This window comes from Microcebus murinus, chromosome 23, assembly GCF_040939455.1.
Source record: "Microcebus murinus isolate Inina chromosome 23, M.murinus_Inina_mat1.0, whole genome shotgun sequence".
NCBI classification, from domain to species: domain Eukaryota; kingdom Metazoa; phylum Chordata; class Mammalia; order Primates; family Cheirogaleidae; genus Microcebus; species Microcebus murinus.
The window spans coordinates 35,078,559-35,101,854 of record NC_134126.1 but is presented as its reverse complement, the minus strand read 5'-3'; the positions used below and the strand labels follow the sequence as shown (position 1 = coordinate 35,101,854).

At 32.2% G+C, this 23,296-nt stretch overlaps 1 protein-coding gene across 6 annotated transcripts in view; it reads right to left on the bottom strand.

Annotated features, from left to right (window-relative positions):
* The window catches only part of KCNT2 (potassium sodium-activated channel subfamily T member 2), a 323,447-nt gene that overhangs the window by 191,915 nt on the left and 108,236 nt on the right, over positions 1-23,296 (bottom strand). For all 6 annotated transcript variants that reach the window (XM_075996993.1, XM_012743486.3, XM_012743496.3 and 3 more), the window contains 3 exons: positions 21,699-21,773; positions 20,415-20,498; positions 17,110-17,204 (listed from right to left, as the gene is read on the bottom strand). In XM_075996993.1, the coding sequence (XP_075853108.1) occupies positions 17,110-17,204; positions 20,415-20,498; positions 21,699-21,773 (254 nt within the window). The remainder of the gene's footprint in view (positions 1-17,109; positions 17,205-20,414; positions 20,499-21,698; positions 21,774-23,296) is intronic.

Below are 23,296 nucleotides of genomic sequence, written 5' to 3'. Positions count from 1 at the left end.
TTCACAAAGGTCACTTTCGTTGCCATGAGATGAATGGTTTGAATAGAGCCAGAGGGGACATAGGCAAACCACTTATAAGGCTGTTACTACAAAGAAGTTATGATCATTCAGATTAACAAGGTGGTGACCAAGAGGGACAGAAGTAGATGGATTTACAGGGTGTTTAAGAGATAAAAATCTATGGGATTTGTTGGTTGTGTATTGTGTAACAGAAGAGGAAGTGTTAAGAATGACTCCTAGATATGTGGATTGCCCAAAAGAATCAATGGTTGATTATTTCAGCAATGGTTGCTGAAATTCCAGCTTGTGGAATCAGGTGACAGAATCCTCTGACAAGCAGGAACAGGTTTGCAAGGATCTCCAGACCTAAGGAACCACTCACTTCCCTAAAGTATTAGACTGCTGTGCTAATTATGTTCTTATAATCATAATTCAGTTATGCAAGGGAAGAAATAATCAAAAAATACTTCTAATTTCCCTTATATTAACTTGAAAAGATTTTGACACAGATTTATTGATTCTTGAAACTGGCAATACCCTTGGTAGTGGTTCCTGATTGGAGTCTTTTACATGCTTATTAGCCATCCCTAGATTTTAATTTGTATGGACACACTATCTATGGTGATATATTTATACAATTACAGACAATATAACTAAAATATGTGATATATTCTTAGGAGAAAACTATAAAATGATAAAATTACGAAAAGGCCTAGAACTTATCCCTGAGGAACTACATCATTTAATGATGGTTTATAGAAGAAAATTAGCTTGCAAAAGACATAAAAGAGAGAGGGGGGAGAGAGTGTATGTACCTATGGAGTGTATGTGTGGGCCTACAGGTAGGCACAAGTTCACATGCACACTCATGGCCTCCACACACATGTAAATGTTTTTTCATGTAAACATTTCTGACTTTAATGTTGGGAGCAGCTTACACTGGTTTTCTAAGGCCTACTGCAGTATCAAGGGTCCCTTCTAAATATATCTTTATTCCTTTCCCAGTATTACAATAATAAAGAAAAGTCAATAGGTCTATAGAACATATTTTTATTTATTCCTTTTTTATAAGGCTTAACCTTCAAAAAAAAACAAAAAAACAGATAGACTGTTTCATCTTTACTTGTACTTCCTCATTAGTTTATTTTTTTAAAAAAAAAGGTATTCTTAATAGTAAAAGCTTTGAAATCATGACCAGTTCAAAATAACTTCTACTGGTTGCAAAGACAATAGAATGAACATTTGCATTAAAAACTGAACTGTAAAATTCATTATTATAGTGCAATGTGACTAAACAATAGCATTTAGAGTAGGGCAAATAACAAAAGACGAGGCCATTGAAGGAAGCAAGGACAATTATAAATTACTTTATATAGGAGACCAAGAAATTTGTATTATCTCTAAGACTCTAAAGGAACAACTAAAGATTTTTAAGCAAGAGAATGAAATCATTTGGGTAGTACTTGAGGTCATTTATAAAAGTCTATTGATACCAAGAGTGATTACTACTGCCCCAAGCAGCAACTATATTTACACTAGACTATTAGTCTCAGACTGAAAATCACTTTTAAGACTCTGCCCATACAAATCATCCTAGTGAAGTTACAGCTGTGACCAGAGGAAATAATGGACGTAGAAAAGATACTAAATTCAGTCCTAAAACATTTCTAAATTGTGAGCCCTTGCTTCTCTACAATTTAATTTTGGTTTTGCTTAAATTTATTTTGCTTATCTCATTCAGTTCTTAAAAGTAAAGTAGATAGCCAAGAAATGATGTAAAACGATTAACTTCAAACCATTAATTACCATTATAGGCTTAAAGATACGTTCACATTTAGAGTTGATAAAAATAAAATATGTATCCATCCCAGCTATCTTCAGAAAAGGTTTGATTTAATCAATGTATTTCTATTTTACCACCAAGAATTAGTAAGTGAACACTCAATTTAAATGTCCTTGAATATGTGAAATATGAAATGGAACCAAATAAATATTAACTAATTTAAGCTGATTTATATTCATTTAACATGTTCCCACAAGAATATTTTGCTAGTTACTGCCACATAACAAGACCAAATAGTCTTTAGCCAATATTTTCTGGAACTTAAATTAGATAGAAAATAAGGCTTTATTTAAGTCTATCAGAAATGGCTTGAATTCAGCCATTAAAAATAAAAGGTAGAATTTAACATACTACTTCACAATTTAATTCTATCAGAAATGGTTCAAATTTAGCCATTAAAAATAAAAGAGAAAGTAGAGTTTAACATTCTACTTCACATTGTAAGCAAGTAGAATTACTCCCATAGGAAAAGTGACTCTTATTTTTATGTAATCATTTATATGAATCCAATTTTTAAAGTATAATATTAAAATGTCATGTTCGTCAACAAAGAAACTTCATCTTAATGATAGCACTTTTGCTTTCATAATACTTTATTTCTGCTTAAAAACAATTGAAAAATGTCTCCCTTCTAAGAGATAGGTTAATGAACTTATATTTCATACAGCATAATATTCAAAGATAATTCCATAATACAGAGACACAATCATATGTGTTTCTATATCACTCTTGAGAAGGAGCTGAATGGTTCATTTGAGCATTGGACTAACCCTTTTATAAATGGTTTATTTAATTGCTTATAAGCTAATGTCTAATATGTCAGTATCTATGTAAAATGATCTCCTAAGTAAATAATTCTTTTTCACTGGAAATTACAACTGTTTTTCTAATCAATGATATTGTTCAAAGGGCAGTTCCAGAAGGTAAATGACGCATTCTAAACTAAAGAAACTTACTGGAAAACATGATTTGTGTTAACATTTACCTAATGAACATTGCTTCTATGCCTTTAATTTTTATAAAATTTGAAAGAGATTTACCATATCAGATTATTAAAACACAAAGAGATTAGACTGGGAATTAATATTGCAATTAAGATACTACCATCCAAGAAAAATTGTTATTCTGTATTTTTTTGCATGCTAAAAAATTAACTAAGCCCAAAAAAGTGTTTTTTAAATCCAACATGTACAAAAAATATGCTGAATCCTTTACTTTTTCTCACAATGAGACTCATTCAACTCAAAATTTCATTTAACAGACATTATCCTAATTCCATTTAAATTCATTCTTAGCAATTATCAATGTCATAGAATGGCAAAGTTTTGATGACACTGCATGAGAGGTCTGGGACAAGCTAGGGAAAAGCAGCTCACTGGTGGAGAACAGCTGATCTAGTCCCACTTCTTTCTCTACAGAAGCAGCATCTCAGTGCAGAAAAGGACAAAAACTTAACCAAGTTTCACTTCACTCTTAAAGACACAGCACTAAGGATATAACAAAGTTTTTCACCATTTTCCCCCAATTCTGTAGAAGACAAATAATATAAGTCTTCCTTGAGAAATTTTTGAAATTAGACATGTCTTCATTTAAGAGAAAAATCGGTTAGAAGGAAAGCCAGTTACCTAGGAACACTTTGTTTATTTAGGCACTAAGTTCTAAGTCCTCTGTACCGAAAGAAAACCAGATTCACTATATAGAGAACTAAACGACCAATAGTTATTTAGCTACTAATTAACTGGGAAGAACATTCCAAATAAAATGAAATTTGACTAACCTATGTTGTATTTCCTACGCAAAAAATTTGTCTACAGTGTCTTCCACTTATATAATATAAAAAAACTCACTTATCAACAAGCTTTTTGTTACAACCTGTCTTTATCCATCTGAAATGTATCTCTCTAAATGTTTATACATGCTTTAAATACTTGTGGCATGGTTTAAAACATGGCAAGTAGAGGGAAAAATGATAGTTTATAAATTGTCCTGATTGTCAATTTCTTTGGATGTAATTGAACTTAAAATAAAGAACACTTTTATTTTTTCTTTCTCTTACTTTTCCATCTTCAATTAAATATTTTGTCCCAAATGTATTATACAAACTCAGTTTCATTTCCAGAACATATTTTATATCAATAAAAGAAACAAATTAATTTCAACTAGAGGCAAATGATTAAAGATAACAGAGAAGGCTAATGTACTACAGAGCAACTGGTTGTAGACGGTATAGCAGTATTTCTACGATCCTTAACTGAGTTGTCATAAAAGGTTTCTTTATGGACTTAACATATGATGCAGGGACCTAAGGGAGACCAAAAGTTAAGTGAAGAGCAAGCAAGCCAGAGGAAACACTTAGTTCAAAACCCACAAACCCAGAATCATCCTAACAACATCAAGACACAAAAAGAAAGCCCTGGTGAGAAAGCTTACTAATGGCGAGAAAGTACAGTCTAAGCTGCTCAGAGATTTAAGTATTGCAAGAGAGCAAAGATATTAGCAAACAGATCAGATCATCCAAGAAAGAGATAATGGTTGTTTGACAGAAGTAATGACAATGCAGATAAAGAGGTGGATGGAGAGATTTTGGAGGTAGAGCCAATGGGGTTTGTTGATATATTAGATGTTGAATGTGAAGAATGGAAAGGAGTCTGGATGCTCCAAGTTTTTTCACTTTTTTAAGGGACTAGGTGAATATTTGACAGAGAAGAAAGAAAACATTTGTCTGGAAACAGAATAATCAAGAATGTTATTTTAAATTCCTGAAGTTATCAGCTTATAGATGGTCTTGGAAGCCATCAGCATCTATGAGCTCGCCCAGGCAGATGGAGAAGGCAGGTCACTGGGAGCAGGGAGAACTTTGATAACCTCTCTAACTCTTAACAAAGGTCTGGAAAGAGAAAAACATTGGGAAAAGTTAAGTGAAGGTATAAATTATTCTTCTACTTCTCTATATTTTCTAATTTATCTCCTAAGATAAAATTGAACCTGGCAAAGCACCATAATTTATACCAAAACATGTTGTCCTCTCAAAGAAGAATTATTTTCAAACTACTGTTAAGCCTTTATATATTTGGAAAAGAAGACAGAACATGGTCAGACAAATCCAGATTCATACTGGGTGGGCCACTTACTTAAAAAATTGCTTAACTCATTCTTCTAACCTTCTTTGTCTCCTCTATAGATTAGAGGAGATATATTATTAATATATACTTCATAGTGTCATAGGGCTATTACAAGAATTAAATGAGATAATATAAGTAAAACTCTAAGCCAATAGGCAAGAAGTCAATGCCATTTGTTCATTATAAAAATTTTATAAGAATACATATATTGTACTTCTACTTTATATATAACATTCTATATCATTTTGCCTATAGAATAAAATTCCTGAGTTCTGCAGGGGGGAAACATTAATTTCAATAAGGAACATGTATTTTTTTTTTCTTTTTGATAAAAAGTGCTAAATAAAATTACATCTCTCCCTCCACCTCAGCTGCCTGTAAGCTTTACATATAGTTTACATTTAATCTCTACTATCCTGATTTGCCTTTTTTCTGTTTGCTATAATAACCCAATTTAATGTCTATTTTAAGAACTATCTCAAATCTTTTGTTGAAGTTTATATAATTTTTCCTTTCTCTATTTGATGAATGAGTAAATTAAGGTTCAGGGAGGCTATCATTTAAATAAAGTCACACAGCCAGGACACAACCAAGACATCTTCAAATCCAGTGATTTTTTTTTTTTTAACATAACATCACTCTAGATAGCTATATATAAACATGCTCCTGTGAAGAATAAAACCTAAGAATAACCATTTTGCTTAAACTAAGAATATTTCCTCTAAATTATGGCAATAAAAAAGACTACATTATGTTTGAATAATACCTTATAATTTACAAAGTACTTTTACATAAATTTGATCTTGGTCATTATTCAGCACTAGACCCTGTTTGAATTTATAATTATAAAATAGGAAAGATTTAGAGAAAGGCAAACAAACAAACAAACAAATTCCTGGGGAGAAAAGAAAGACTGAGACCGAGAGCTCTCAAATACCCATATAAAAGATAATTATAAAGCAGGGGATTGAAAGTGGTTTTCCACCTTCGCAGTAGGCACATTAGAAAGAACAAGCTCATATGAAATTCAAATGAGATATTTAGAACATACTTAAATCAATTTGCTAACAAACCAGGAACTTAAAAATAAATACCTAAAACTTATATATAAAAACATTATAATCTATAATAAGTAAATTTAATGAGCTAACAGACGAGGACTATAAAAAGACTAGTAAGTGGCCAAATGGACCTGGATTATTAGGAAAAATAAGAAATATTCTCTACAATATTTGCATACTAAAATGATGGTGACATTCAATATAACCCAGGTATATTAACCTGAGTAGAAGAGAGCATCAGTTTAAGCAATGCATGTAGAAAAAGAAGACAATGCTAAAATGAATCTCTCAACACACTCTGAATCAAAATGCTCTAAAATCATTGGCAAAGATTATGGGCCAGAAAAGAGCGCAACTTATAATATGGTAAAATAATTTAGAGAATTTACTAACAGGAAATTATGAGAGGAATAACAATGAATCATGATCTTGAGTATAAGAATTCTGTGCTCAGTTGAAATGCCAAAGTGTCTAAGCAATTTCAGGAGTTAGGTAACAGATGAAGAATTAATAAGAAGGGAAAGACAGGAAGAAAAAATAAGGAATTTTAAAATAGAAAAAAATAGAATTTGTTGTTTTTTAAAAAAGATGTATGAATTCAACATGGATTGGTTGCTTGATGGTAGGAAAATGTGTTTATAATAATAAAAATGTACTATAAAAGCTCTGACGTTGACGATAGTTTAAAATAGACAACCATCTGGGTTAGATGGTATAGAAAGGGCTATGTTTGGAGAAGTGGAAAATTAAAAAAAAAATTCTTGAATCCATTTTAGTAATAGGATTCTTTATAAAAATCTTCTGCTACAATTACATTTTTATTAAGTTTTCATTGCATTTTCACTAATTTTTACTTTGTATAATTTAATGACCAAGTTTTTTGGACACATAGGTGAATGAAGATGATACCTCCTTATAAATTGTGCCATTTGTTCTTATATAATGTCTCTCACTACCTTATTAAGGTTTTTGTTTTGTTTTGTTTTGTTTCTGACCTGAGCTTCTACTTTGTCACTGCCTGCTTGCTCTCTTCTATCCTTTGACTTCAGTGATCATCTACATGTATGCCGAGGATTACCAAATTTACAGTTCTAGCCCCAACTCCTCTTGTGGACTCCAGGCTCCTACAGCTAAATGGCTAAATGTCTATCTAACATTTCCCCTTGGTTTTCTAAAATGCATCTCAAACATATTGAAAATTTTATTTCTCTTCCTTTTTATGTTCCTTTCTAGATTTTCCCATCCTTGTTATATATGGCATCATCATTCACATAGTTTTCCAGAATACAAACCTCAAAGTTATTCTTGAATATTTTTTTTCCTCTCACATCTTACATCCAATTTGTAATTAAATGGTTTCACTTCTATCTTCAAAGATTGCAGATCCAATCACTGCCTACTTTCTTGCTGCCATTCTAGGTCAGGCTTCCATTAACTTCTTCCTGGAGTAACACAGTACCTTCCAGACAGTATTTCTGCTTCTGTCCTTGTCTTCCCACAGTCTATTTGTCCATATAATAGCCATAGAATTTTCATTAAAATATCTGTCTGAGCACATGCCTCAAATAAGTAAGTAAAGCTTCTGTTTTAGAGGTTTGCACTGACTGTTCCTCTGCCTCACATACTCTTTTTCCAGAAATATGCATGGGTAACATACTTATTTCATTTATTTCACTATTCAAATTCCAGTTCTTTAGAGAGCAGTTTCCTGAGCATCCCAGGTAAAAGAGGAAAAAAAAAAGCAGCCTATCTGCCTATATCCTCTTCTCAGATTTATTTTCATTTTTTTTATTAACAACAATCCTAAGTGGTATTATTATCCACATATCGTGGACCTTAAATTGAACTGAACTTACAATACTTAAATGATATGAAATTATAATCACTGAATTAATGAACAAGATATAATATGAACCCAGGACTACACATTTCCACAGCTTATGATTTTTACCATTATACCAAATGGCAAGCACACCTTAAAGCTTACTGAAGAAGGCAACTCTCTGTAGTCATTTTGGTGTGATAAGCAAAGTTATTATTAAGATAATAACTTATTATTTCATTATCTCTTATTATTAAGATAATAACTTATTATCTTATTATCTCTGTTGCTCATTAATAAGCAACAGAAAATAAGATAACTGTATTAAAAACAACTTGGATGAAATGTACATGGTAAATGGAAAAGGTTGAGCATAGACCGAACCAGAATAGAGACTTTCTTATTGATTGGTAAGCTGTTTTTAGTCAAAGTTCTTACCCATCATTCATAAGGAGGAGCCAGCAGTTAGCAGCCTGTCCTGACGTAGAGGGGTTTGCACTCAATTGCTACTTGAGAGCACAGAGGAAAGGGCACTCGAGTCATGGCCTCAAAGTGCACCATTCACAGTGATGATATGCCGGAGCTCTTCCTGGTGATAAGAACCAGAACTAGAAGATGAAGCCTTGGGCACTCGGGAGTTTTTCAAGGCAAAGCTCCCAGGGCAGGTGATGCACGGAGCTAAAAAGACCTAGAGTGACACTCTACACCTTATCCCCTATCTCAGTACCAATCCCCACCTGGGTCAAAGCTAGGCTATTGCAATGTTATATCCATTTTTTAAATATATACAAAATAAATGTAGAGGTATAATATTCTCAGTCCTGAGTAGGTTACTGCTTGACACGAAGGCAATATTAAAAACCAGAAAATAATATAGACACTGAAAACTATACTAGGTAAGTACACATTTCAAATATTAAAAGAATTTACATGAATTACATATACTTTTTTTAAAGTTTCAGTGTTACGTTTTGTTTTAAAAATGCATTTTATTTTTTAAAATATTTCAAGATAATCTTATGAAGAATGTTGGATTTGAGTTAAGAAACGGCTGCAAGGTTTGCTTCTTTACAAAACATTCTCAAGTGTTATCTTTGACACAAATCCATACAAAATAATTTCAGTGTTACATAATTCTGAAACAAAATCTGAACATTTAATTAGGATTGAAAATGTAAATGCTATCCTCTTGAAATAGCTGAAAACTCATAAATGATTTGCTTACTTAAATAGGCCCTACATATAATAACAAAGGCACCTTAATTACTAATCACTTACTCTATGCTTTTAAAAATTTGCTTCTTTTAAAATGTTAACTATACAGTTAGTAATACAAGCTTTCAAGCTTTGGCACAAGTTAAAAGGAAAACATTAATTCTAATGAAAGGAAATATTGAGACTGTAAACTTTTTCTACCACCTGGTAATTGTTAATTTGTACAACAAAATGTTTTCAGAAAAAAAAGTCACATGGCAGGAATAAATAACCTTAAATATCTACGTACTCCCCATGAATCCCATTGCTGGAAAAACTTAATTAGCAATGGCATTCTGTGCTGAAAGCATCTAACACTTTGATTCCATGCCTGTAATTCAGACATTAGCATTCAAATCAGCCCACGACTTGTACTTTGGAATTTACTGAGTGAATACAAATTAAATTATGCCAAATAATCATTTTCATTTCCTGTAGAGTATCTGCCTAACAACCAATATTCCTATAGAACATAAGATAATTTGAGATGTTGGGATTTTACAATACATTTTCTGGGGGAAAATTTTTGTTTTTGAAGTAATTCTATTAAAATAGTATTCTAGGATTGTTGCTTCTGAGAAAAAGATGTAACTGGGTAGTAAAACTTCTGCAATCTTTTAGAAAAAAGAAATTTCCTTTGAAATAATTTTTTATAAATCTCATACACATTTATGATTTTATGATTATATTTATCATTTATAATAAAAATGATAAATAAAATTTTGGCTGTTAATTTTGTTTCCATATAATTTGTAAATTTATGCCTTGAGAATTGTCCCTTTTTTCTTTTGATTTTAGAATTTTTGAGAGCAGAACACTAATAAAATTACTGAAACTATCAACTCCTATGATGAGCACAAAAACAATTGGGTAAGTATTATACTAGGAACATTATCATAAATGTGCCATCATGTTTTACTCCTCTCGTCATTGTTTAAGATTTTTAATTTTTTTTCTACTTCTGATTTTTTTTTTTTGAAATTTTACTTTTACTCCCCCATCCAATCTAAATCCTGATCCTCTCCTGAAAATCTGCTCATTTTCCATTATTTTGAAATAAAGAAAATGCATGAGTGTGCATTAGGGCACAGGTGAAGCATGATCGGTTTTCATGAATTATCAGATTGCATTGTATATTGACTCCAGGTTTTTGGTTTATGGCATAATTCACTAACTTTTTTTACACAGACACAAGACAATGCCCAGGAAAGTGAGAAATTTCTTTCAACAGTCGAAAAAAAGGTTTTATCAGTATTGCAAATATAATAATTTTCCCCTAAATTGAAATTTTTCCCCCTTCGATCCGGAACTACACAAGGATGCCCACTAGTTCCTCTCCTATTCAATATAGTGCTTGAAGTCCTGGCGATAGCAATCAGGCAGGAGAGGGGTATTAAGGGCATTCAAGTGGGGGCAGATGAAATCAAACTCTCGCTCTTCGCCGATGATATGATATTATACCTAGAAAACCCATGAACTCTTCCAAGAGACTCCTAGACTTGATAACCGAATTTGGTAAAGTTTCAGGTTATAAAATCAATATACACAAATCAGAAGCATTCATATATGCCAAGAACCATCAAGCAGAAATTCAAATCAAAAACGCAATACCCTTTACTATATCCCCAAAGAAAATTAAATATCTAGGAGTATACTTAACCAAAGATACAAAAGATTTATACAAGGAGAACTACGAAACACTAAAAAAAGAAAATGCAGAAGATTTAAACAGATGGAAAAATCTACCTTGTCCATGGATTGGTAGAAACAATATAGTCAAAATGTTAATATTACCTAAAGTGATCTACAGAATCAATGCAATCCCCATCAAAATACCATCAGCATTCTTTACAGATCTAGAAAAAATAATACTTCACTTTGTATGGAACCAGAAAAAACCTCGTATAGCCAAAGCAATCTTAAATAAAAAGAACAAACTGGGAGGCATCAGTCTTCCTGACTTCAAGCTCTACTATAAGCAATAACAGTTAAATCAGCCTGGCACTGGCACAAGAACAGAAGCATGGATATCTGGAATAGATCTGAGACCAGAGATGAAACCATCAGTATACGGTAATCTAATCTTTGACAAAGCTGACAAAAATATACATTGGGGAAAAGAATCTCTCTTCAATAAATGGTGCTGGGAAAACTGGTTAGCTACATGCAGAAGAGCGAATCAGGATCCCTACCTCTCATCTCTCACAAAAATTCACACAAGATGGATAACAGACTTGAACTTAAGGCATGAAACCTTAAGAATCCTAGAAGAAGATGTTGGGAAAACCCTATGAGACATTGGCTGAGGCAAAGAATTTTTGAGGAAGACCCCCAAGGCAATCACTGCAGCATCAAAAATAAACAAATGGGATCTGATCAAATTAAAAAGTTTCTGCACAGTCATGGAAACCATCAGTAGAGCAAATAGACAACCCACAGAGTGGGAGAAAATATTTGCTCTCCACACCTCTGATTAAGGTCTAATAACAAGAATCTATCTAGAACTTAAAAGAATTAACAAGAAAAAATCAAACAATCCCATCAAGAAATGGGCGACAGAAATGAAAAGACACTTCTCCAAAGAAGACAGAATAATGGCATGCAAACATATAAAAAAAATGCTCAACATTTCTAATTATTAGGGAAATGCAAATCAAAACCACAATGAGATACCAGCTAACCCCAGTAAGAATGGCCTATATCAAGAAATCCCCAAACAACAAATGCCGGCGAGGATGCAGAGAGACAGGAACACTCCTACACTGCTGGTGGGACTGCAAATTAGTGCAACCTTTGTGGAAAGAATTTGGAGATACCTCAAACAGCTAGAAATAGAAATACCATTCGACCCTGCAATAGCATTGTTGGGCATCTACCAAGTACCCATCAATTCATGAGTGGATAATTAAAATGTGGTATATTTTCACAATGGAATATTACTCAATCCTAAGAAATGACTGTGAGCTAGCACCGTTTATGCTATCCTGGATTAAGCTTAAGCCCGTTATCCAAAGTGAGGCGACACAAGACATGGAAAATGGGCCCCACATCTACTTGCCATCAAATTGGTACTGACTGATTAAAACTATGGTTTTCAAATGGTGGCAATGCTCACCAGGGATTCGGCGGCAGGGGGGGGACCCAATCTTAGGGATGTGGCGAGCTTTTTGGAGGGGAAGGGCATAACTCTAACCCTTCTCAGGGAGAGGCAAAGATATACAATGTAACCAAAATGTCAAAAACAAACAAACAAAAAGAAAAAAAAACTTTTTATAGGGTGGTGGGCAGCCAGGAGGGGGGAGGAGAAAAGGAGTGTATGCTTACAAAACGTATGTGGTGCACACCACCCGGGGATTAGACACATGGGGGGAGGGGGGGCAGCGGCAGTAATTGTAACCCTAACAATATTTGTACCTCCATAATATGATGAAATAAAAGGAAAAAAAATTTCCCCTAGAAGATGAGACAGAGGCACCATTTTTATTTTCTATGGTTTAGACTCCTACCCAAGAAATGTCTCCAGTTACAAGCTGGGGTGAAGGAGTGAGGGAAAGCCAAAATTGTCATACCATACTAACTGAGAACCAATGACTTCTAATGGTCTCTATCTCGTAAGTCTATCAGCTGCACTTCTCCAAATAAAATGCAGTGTGAAAATGGAGTTTCTCAGGGACAGATTGAATATGTTGCTATTGCATATATGACTCTTTCTCATAGCCTATACTTATTCCTATTCTTTTATCTTTTATTTTCTTATTTCTGGATTATATCATTAATGATATTTGGGTACATACTTTCTATGTTCTTGTGCCTCTGAAATGAACTATACATTATCCTCATAATTCAGTGATGGTTTGGTTTGATAGAAATTTAGGTTCTGAATTAATTTTTCTTGGAAACTTGTGAGCAATGTTCTAGAAACTATTAGATCAGATGGGAAAATGGATATCAAATTTGTAACTCAATTTCTTCATCTATAAAATTCAGATAATATAATTTATCTTATAGGTTGCTGAAGATTAAATTAGTTAACACATATAAAGTGCTCAGAAAAGTGCTTGACATAACAACTTAAAATGTTAATTATTACTCTGAGTATCTTCATGTTTGAAAATAATAATACATTGCATCATAATTCAGAAATGACTTGTTTGATATAGAATTTTAGTTCAAAACCATGTTTCTTAGAGATTAATATTGATAATAACTATAGTATTGTTTATATATATTAACCATATTCCCCTTTTTCCAAACTTGAACTTACCTTACTTGGCTAATTAACTGCCTAAAGTCTGACTGCCCATATGCAAAAGTGAGTTAGGACAAATAATTTTCTATTTTTTCTAGTGTAATACAAACTGGGGTTGTTGGTCAATTGCAAGATCTTCATATAAATGTACTTTCTGTCATTATTTATAATATAAGCAAAAAAAAATTTGCAAAAAACAAAACTAGGAATCAAATATCATGGTGATGATAATTAACACAGTTAGACCATGTTGTAATACTTCTTCCAAACCACAGTACTTGTCTCTTCTCACTGTACGCTTTCCAAGTGGTTATTTGCCTTAGCAGTTGAACCAGTAAACATAGTTTAAGAACTTAAGCATCTGGCATATAAGTACGTGTTAATCAATGCATAAGGAAATTCCAAATACTTTTGATTTAAACATGTTAATAATATTTAACTAGGTATTTTAAACCAATGATTAAATATATTTATTTTCTCCTGAAATAAGACTGAGAAGGTGAATTGAATTTTTAACATTGAACTGAAATAGAAAATATCAATTAACATAATATAGTTCTTTATAACTCTATGAAATAATATGAAAATATATAAACACACATTAATTCAAGCAAAATTAAAGTGTGAAACACAGTAGCTGCAAAATAAATCTATCAGTGTAAAATTAGAAACACCAAATGCGTTATAAATTATAGTACTTATTATTGGTTAGACTATGTTGATAATTAAGCTAAAGTCATAAGCTTAATTCCCGGATGTACCAGTTTACTCTGCTTTGTTTCAGAGACACAGAATGAATCACAATTCCCAGCTGTCGTGGGAGTGTGCATTATCGATCAAGAAGGGGACACAGCCAATGAGTGAATATATTAGTCCAATTCCATTGCAATGACAGGAAAAACAATTCTAAGCACATTCCCTACAGAGAGTGGGTCAGCAGCTTAATTTATATTTCAATTTGGCTCTGAGCATGTGTCTCTTTAGACAGATGCTTAATGATAGTCATTGTAATGTTAATAATGATGGAGAAAAGAGACATTTTAAAACTGTATAACCGCTTTCTAAAACAGGTAATCTTAATAGTGTGAGATCTGTAAACAACACAGCCAATTCATTCAAATTTTAGTTCCTAAATCTTTCAGGATCAAATTACAATGTAAATATTAGAAGTTCTTGATAGTTTTGCTGCGTGACAGAAGGTAACAGCAATTAATTATAACTACTCACATTATAATGTGAAAAAAAAAACATATGTAGGAGATAAACTTCTAAGTCATGTAGGAAAAAAATATTAATTTGTGACGTGGTATACGGTTCAATATTCAGAAAGTAGGTAAAAAATTATGGTATCTTTATTCATAGGAGAAATACTCCTACATAGTCCAAAAATAGTTTACTTTTATCTTTACAGAACAGTGGCTCCCATGTCTGAAGCCTAAAATCATTCCTCTACTTACCATATCCCTAGGTTTTACCTGTCATCTTATTCTAAGATAAATTTAAAAGTGCTCTAAACAGAGTGAGACAGGAACCATGGACATGTTGGGATGCTGTGTTTATAAAATTAAAAGTATTAAATGTACCTAGAGAGAGAGATATGCTACCACGAACTTTAACTTAGTGGAGATAACTAGAGGAAACAAGTATTAGAAATATGTAGGAAGTGAGAAAACCTGAACATACCACAGCGAAGAAAAGTGTTTTCTTATATTTCCTGTTAAATATATATTTTAGGCATAATGGTTCAGTTTCATAGTATTATTAATAGGCTGTATCATTAATAGGACATATTATTAATATGCTTTGATGTTTTAAAGTACATTAGTTTTGTGGACTCACATGAGAACTTCATCACTTTATGTAAAGACAGCATTTGAAGTGGAAAAAACCTAAAATTTTTGTAGTGTTCACACCATTATGTCATGATTTATGAAGATATTCTGCTTGTAATGTAGAGAAAAACACACAAATAAATCAAACCTCAGTTTTTTTCATTCTAGATATTATAATTTAAGAAAATTCGGTTTAAAACAGTAACATTTTCTGTAGCTAAACTTAAGTCTACATAATTAATGCACATTAAGAGACATATCCACATACCAGTGACAGTTGTAACGTTAGATAACATCTGTCAAAACCACAACTCAACTGTCTAAAATTTAAACACACACAACATAAAAAAAACACAACTATAATACCAAATGAAACAAAAAGATGAAATAGAAATTATTTTAATAATGGAAATTTCACAAAGAAAATGAAAACTACTTCTCTAGCACCCTTGCATTCCTTGGCATAAGAAAGTGGCAAAATTTGTCTAGTTGCTGCCTTGGAAAATAAAACTACACAAAAATAGTTGTAGGAAGAAAAGAGGAGCACATAAAAGAGTCCACTACAGATGAAGATTTTTTGTCATGATAATGCCTCGAAAACAAAAGTACTGCTAATATCATCATGTAAAGATAATTTGTCCTTATTTTGGCATTAATATTTCAATTACCTCTTTACTAAATGTAGTTTAACAGACTCCCATGTTATATTTAGAAATCATTAATTTTAGTTTTTGTAATTTTCCAGCAATTGAAAAATTAGCACATGCATACCATACAAACATAAAAATTTTAAGTACTTTTCCTTAAGATAACAAAACTGCTAAATTATTCAAATAATATCATTATATTGAAATTAAGGATTTTTAGTGATTTAGAAGGGAAGTCATTACCCTTAATATTTCATATTTATGTAGTTAGATACTTTCTAGGTGAACCATAAAGATGGTCGGTGAAAGGTAAATGGCTGTGTCAATTTTATAAGGATATTTTATTTCTAGAGGCATTAAATATCCTAAAATTGTTTATTTTTAAATATAAAAGTATGCAATAAAATATATTTGAAATCCATTTAATAAGATTATTAACTACATACTAGCAAAGAGTTGTAATATCTATATTTACATACATATATCTATAGCTATGTTTATACCTAGCTCACTTATATTAGTGTATGTGTGCAGTCTTTTTTTTTTAGTACTTCCTTATTAGCTTTTTCTCTTTCTTAATACGGTCAAATCCAGGTCACAGCTCAATTACACATAATATCTAAGACTACTGGCAAAAAAGACATATTATTCTACCTCATTTTTGATTTTCACATTATTTTTCTCTCATAAATCCCTATGTGTACTGCACTATTTCATACTGGATTACTCTACAATTGTAAAAATGTAACCTTCTGAAAAGGGGAAATAACTTTTTATAATAAAGCAAAGTGCCGAGTCTTGCATCGCACTGCCAGGAGAACTGCCCCTGCTTTTTGCCTGATCGCACACTAAAAATCATGTAGACAGGCAAACGCAGAGACCGTGATGGGCAATGACAATTTTCTCAACAGTGTTTCTGCTTTGAAGAATGTAGAAAGATGAGGGCATCTCATGTCAGTGGTTTGAAGGACAAATTCTTGTTTCACAACTATGACATGCAGTACAAATTCTTGTGATTTGGCTGCTTACAGAATGTGGGAAAACGTCAAAGTTGCAGTAACTATCAATAACAAATGATATATGTGCTTTCTCATTTTGCAAAAAACAGGAGACCAAAGAAAGGGTTTTACTTTTACTTCAGTTGGTAATCTGTTACCTTTTATGGTTAATATTTATTTGTTTATTTTTAGCCAGCTATTGACAAAAATGGTTTATAATATGGTTTCCATTAGAAATTATAAACAAAACACAATAAAAATGCTGATATGTACAATCTTACCAGGTGAAGATAAGGCATAGTAATGTAGATATTAAAATCAAAACTTGATTAAACATTGCAGACTGTGTACGCTGAATGGCTCTGTGTAGATCATTCTAAAATAATACAGAAAAAAAATTATAAATTTTGATAAACACTAAATGTGCCTGAGTTTGATTACATTTATTACTATGTATTTCATTTCAATTATCCTGACTATATCCAATATATATACTTTAAATAGAAATAGCAGTGTATTTTAATTTTTGTCTAGATCTAAATATAACTTACTACAGCATTCATATTACAAAGACAGTACCATAGGAAGACCCCCAAAGCACTAAATTTCAGTTTACTTGTCTTACAGACATCTGAATGGATGTTGCACTTACTCCCTAAAAACCCTTATGGTAAGCAAGATTTCTCATACTGAATTCTAAAGAGCAAGAAATAATATGTTCAATTAAGAGGGAAGTAATAGCTGGGTGAAACTATAACCAAAGCTTATTATGAGGAAAACTAACGTGAATTAGATAAGGTAGTTCATCATAAAAAGAAAAAAAATTAAACAGCCAATGAACAAATTTTTAATTTCATTAAAAAGTCAATTCAAGGCTGGGCGCGGTGGCTCACGAGAGGCCTCTGGGAGGCCAAGGCAGGTGGATTGCTAGAGGTCAGGAGTTCGAGACCAGCCTAAGCAAGAGCGAGACCCTGTCTCTACTATAAATAGAAAGAACTTAATTGGACAACTAATATATATAGAAAAAATTAGCCGGGCATGGTGGCGCATGCCTGTAGTCCCAGCTACTCAAGAGGCTGAGGCAATAGGATTGTTTGAGCCAAGGAGTTTGAGGTTGCTGTGAGCTAGGCTGACGCCACGGCACTCACTCTCGCCTGGGCAACAAAGCGAGACTCTGTCTCAAAAAAAAGAAAAAGTCAATTCAAGATATGATACTGTTAGTGTAATTTGTTATAAATTTCTGGAAGGGACTTTGGTAATATAGGTCAAAACTCAGAAGTATGTCTTTTCTATTTCACACATCCATTTATCTATTCGATAAGTATTTACTCAATAATATAATTTCTAAAACTTAACCACACGAAAATCATCAGAAATGGACACCAATATTTATGTATATTCATCTTTATTATTAAATTATAATATTTATTATATGAAATAATGTTCATTACTATTAAAATAACTGCAATACAAAATGGTCAAATAAATTGATTATATATTTATAAATTTACTTACATCCATTAAGAAATGAACAGGGATATTTAATAACAAAGGAACTTGTTCACTACATATTATATGATGAAAATTCCAACTATGAATTTGAACACATAATTTCATGTATGAAAGTGTTAATGTTTTTGTATAGAAAATATAAGAATGATATAAATTACACATAAATGTAAAATATTACATAGTAATATCTTATATGTGACAGATTTACTGATTTTTATAAGTTTTTACTTTAAAGTTTTCTGTTGGCCTAAAATTTTTTACAATAAACTTTTAATAGTCTAAAAATCAGTATAGCATCAGTAAACGTCACCAATTAAAAAAAACTCAATGAACCATTCACTTTCTTATCTTCTTTCACGACTCATTTAACTAGAACTGTTATAAAAACAAATAACTAAGTTGAATGATATGAATTTCATTTCTCATTCCTTATTTTCTTATAGGAGAGGTGTTAAGGAGTATAAAAGCAAATAAGAATTTAGCATCCAGTGAGAAGAGATATGGAAGTGAAATGGAAAATGAATCCTAAATTAATATTGCAAAACAGTTCTTTTATTCACAGTGATTGACTAATGGTTCCTGTCAAAGTTATTTCTTTCCAACAACTAATAACATGGTAATTAACAAAGAAGTTTATTTTTTCCTATTGTCTTTTTTATTAGCAATTTAGGCAATCTATATTTAGTCAAACAGTATTTCTTTGGGGCAATTAAGATAGTCCAATATTTCTGCAAACCATGTTCTCCCACCCTTTGGCCATGTACTCTCATGAGACTCCAGTGGTACGTATGATATAAATGTTTAGAAATGTTCAACTTATTGTGAATACTCACTGTTATCCAAATACTACTTTTGGCTAAAACTTTTGTCATACTGTCTGTTTAAAACCCATTTAAATGAAAAACAAGTATGCTGCCAAACAACTATGATTAGCAGTGCAGTAATAATAATTTTGAGCCCAACTATGCTTACACCAGATAAAATGTTAATACTACACACAAACTTTACATATATATGTGTATATATGAATGTATGTAAAATTTAATTTGATTATCACAGGAAGCTTGCAATGTAGGTACTTTCATTTCTTTTGCAGATAAAATATTTGCAAAGAAGTTAAATCATTTGCCGAACGGCGTGTTTAGCATATAGTGGACCTGTATTAACATTTGTAGAATGAATGACTCAACAGAAAATGTCTTGCAGCTTGCTTATTTTAAATATTGAAGGCTATCATAAACACATTTTGATCACAATTATAAACCATTTCTTCTAAGCAGGGTAAGCCTTCGGAAAAATGCAATTGTGGCATAGCTCTGGGTTCTACAGCTCTTACTCTTATCTCCTGTTTTCCTTTCTCCCTCCTAATATCCCACTCATAATCCAACTAAAGCAAATCTAAAAGGATGACTTTAAATCAGGGACTTCCAGATCCCAGAAAGGGTCTTAGAAAACCCAACAAGTTTTCACAGAATATGTGACTACTTACAATTAAGAGCAGCTTGACAAAATCACTTACCTGAATTCTTAAAGCCAGGGGTCCCATCACACATCAACAGATTGCCTTGGAAGGGAAGGGTATTCAGAAGACTAACTAGTTGGACTAGTCCAAATAGCAGTTAGGTTTTTGTTTAGTGGCACTGAGGAAATATGAATTATTTTTGCTTACCAGTCACAGGACCTTACAAAGGCAGTAACTAGATAATATGAACATTTTATGGTTTTCATTCTGATTATGATACAGGACACTGGTTGCTTAAGGTCTATTTGTATCATGTATCACTTTAATTATTCAACAATATTTTGCCAAGAAGACTTATTTCTACAAACATTTAAATAAAACTATTTACTGTGATATTAAATTAATTTTAAGAAGATTGAAAATGAAACACTTGGAAACTTATATAGCTTATTATAGCTAAATAAATTCCAATAGTATAAGTTTATATTTTATGGGACACCATAGAGCAAGAAAGTTTAAGACTAGACCCCAAATCACCTCTCTCTGTTTAAACCCTGAAAGTAAAAAATGGTTTAAAAATATTTTTGTATTTGCACATCACTTTGTACTTACAATCATATTTTCCAAGGCATGTTTGGCAAGCCAACAGTTTAGAAATACTGGTACAAATAGATTCCTTAAAGAAGGCCAGAATATCTGAAAAACAAACAAGAACTAAACTTTTATCTCAAAGCAAGAAATCATATCCAGCAGATTAAAAATAAATGTAAAACAGGAAAAAAGTAATTAAAGGCAATGTAATATCTTAGAACATGTGACAAATACTTTATTTATTAATGAAATGCAGGGAGCAGATATTCATTCATTACCTCAGTCTCTCTTAGGAAAATTATTGAAAAAGTAGAAACAACATAATAAACTATCACTAGATGCCAGATATCTATGCTAATTCAATCATTAAATCTTTTAGTGTGATGGTTTATAACAGACATGGGCTCTCTCTTCTCTGTAACTTAAGGTGTTAAGTAGGAATGAAGAGAGAAGGCTTGTCTTTTTATTACATTACCACTTACCCTCTTTGGAGTCAACCATTTCAAGTGATAGTGGGGAGCTATATTCAATTAGAATTATATTAGGTTAGCCTGTCATATAATATAGCTCGAGTTACTCCTCTACATAATTCACTCGAATTAAAATAATTGTCAGAAGTGACCAACACCTTCAGATAGTATGTATTTACTTTCAATTTTTTCCAAATAAAATTCAAATAAAGTGTTATAAACTATAACCCCAACAGACCTTATTATAACTCTATCAAATTGAGATTAAAACATAGCTTTGTAAATGAGAATGTGCTAAATTACATATTTATGGCACAGCAATTGAATTTGATCATCTTGAAATTGACATTACACAGTGCTTTGACAAAGAAGCAAATTGCTGGTTGTCTAGCTCTTGGCAACCTCCTTACCAAAGAAAGAATCAGAATTAGTAAATCCTATGGTTAAACTAGAGATAAATATGTTCTCAGTATGAGAAACTTTTACAAAAACTTGGTTCTAACTGGCTTCTATTTTTTTAAAAATTCCACAATATAAACAAGATATGAAGTAATTACTAGTCTTTTTAGTCAATACTGATATTTGTTCAAATGGCACCTCCGGAGCATATATTTTTAAAAATATATTTTATTTTTCTGTTGTATTAAATTTCCATTAGTTTTCATTTAATTACACAATCCACTCATCCAACTGACTATTTTTTAGTATCATGATTTAAATCAAAACGTAAATTCTTTTATCTTAGCTACTATATATTATTTAACAGTATTTAGATTTAAGGATTTTACTTAAATCTAATTAGACAATTATTTTTTCAGATTCTTTTTGGACTTACTGAGATAATGAAGGGAACCGCATTAATTATTTCCAAGATGAAGGGTATTCGTAAAATCTGTTCCCAGATGTTTCCCTTCCAAGAAAGAATGAATAAAAAAGAAAGTCAATTATATTGAATTCTATTAAAGGGAGAAAAAGACAGCACTCAGAATTTCTCTTGCAGTGAGGGTGCTTACACTGACAGAATACTGAATATTATATAGACATGTAGCAAGAACTTTTAGAGATTATTTTTCTTAGTGTAATTGTGCTTTCTCAATTTTATCGTAAGTTTAAGAAGTAAAACAAATGTTCACACTAACCCATAAATACTGCAAATAATATTTTAATCACATAATATGTCATAAAGGAACAGTTATTGACAAAAATAAAACATTCACAAAACCTATAATATCAATTAAATTTTTTCACTATACTTATATTCACTAATTATAAAGCATATAAAACAGTTTGTGAAACACACATTTGTTAACAATCATTGGTATTATATTTTCCTTTAATAGAACTTAAAGGAAAGAGTTTTTCAATCATCTAAAATGTTATCTCCCATCCACATAGTACAAACATATTAATCAAGACTAAATACAAGGCCGGGCGAAGTGGCTCATGCCTGTAATCCTAGCACTCTGGGAGGCCAGGGCCGGTGGATAGCTAAAGGTCAGGAGTTCGAAACCAGCCTGAGCAAGAGTGAAACCCCTATCTCTACTAAAAAAAGAAAGAAATTAATTGCACAACTAAAAATATATGTATAAAAAAATTAGCTGGGCATGGTGGCACATGCCTGTAGTCTCAGCTACTCGGGAGGCTGAGGCAGAAGGATCTCTTTAGCCCAGGAGTTTGAGGTTGCTGTGAGTTAGGCTGACACCATGGCACTCTAGCCAAACAAAATGAGACTCTGTCTCAAAAAAAAACATAATTTGCAGGACGTAGTGCAAATATGAAAATGGGAGGCTTCTTATTGACTGATTTTTAACAATTTCAAGGTGTCATCACAGCATTAAATCACCCATGAGGACCCTCAAGTTGTGGAGCCCTATGCAACAGCACAGATCACATGCCAGCAAAGCTGACCCTGATTTTAATAGGTCCCCACTGAAACTTTCCTCAATGGTGTCTGATGACAATGAACTCAAAACTATAGCAGTTTATTCTTCTATGAAGAGATTTATGTATTAGAAAGGCACTTTGAAATCTGGCATCCCAGTAATTTCCAATTATCTTATAACACTGGTCATAAAATTGGGAGGTTTTCTTATTTCCTTGTGACTTTGAAGACTTACAACATTACGTTGATGTAATATACCTCGACCTCCCAAAGCAAGGTTCTGGATCAGCTATCATTGGTATACTAATATATTAAGTAATAGGTTTTGTTAGTTTATCACCATCCTCCAGGCTATATAAAATGGTGGCAGAGGAAGGGGAAGGTGGAAAAAAGAGAAATAGTGAGAACTCCTCTATATAGAGATATTAAAGGTGTTATGCTGTTTCTTTCATCACCTCATGGTAGGTGGGGGGACCACTTAGGGGTTCAAGTTGCTCAAGGGAGCCACTTAGAGAGCTTGGCTCAGACATGGCTAATGCCTGCATTTGGCT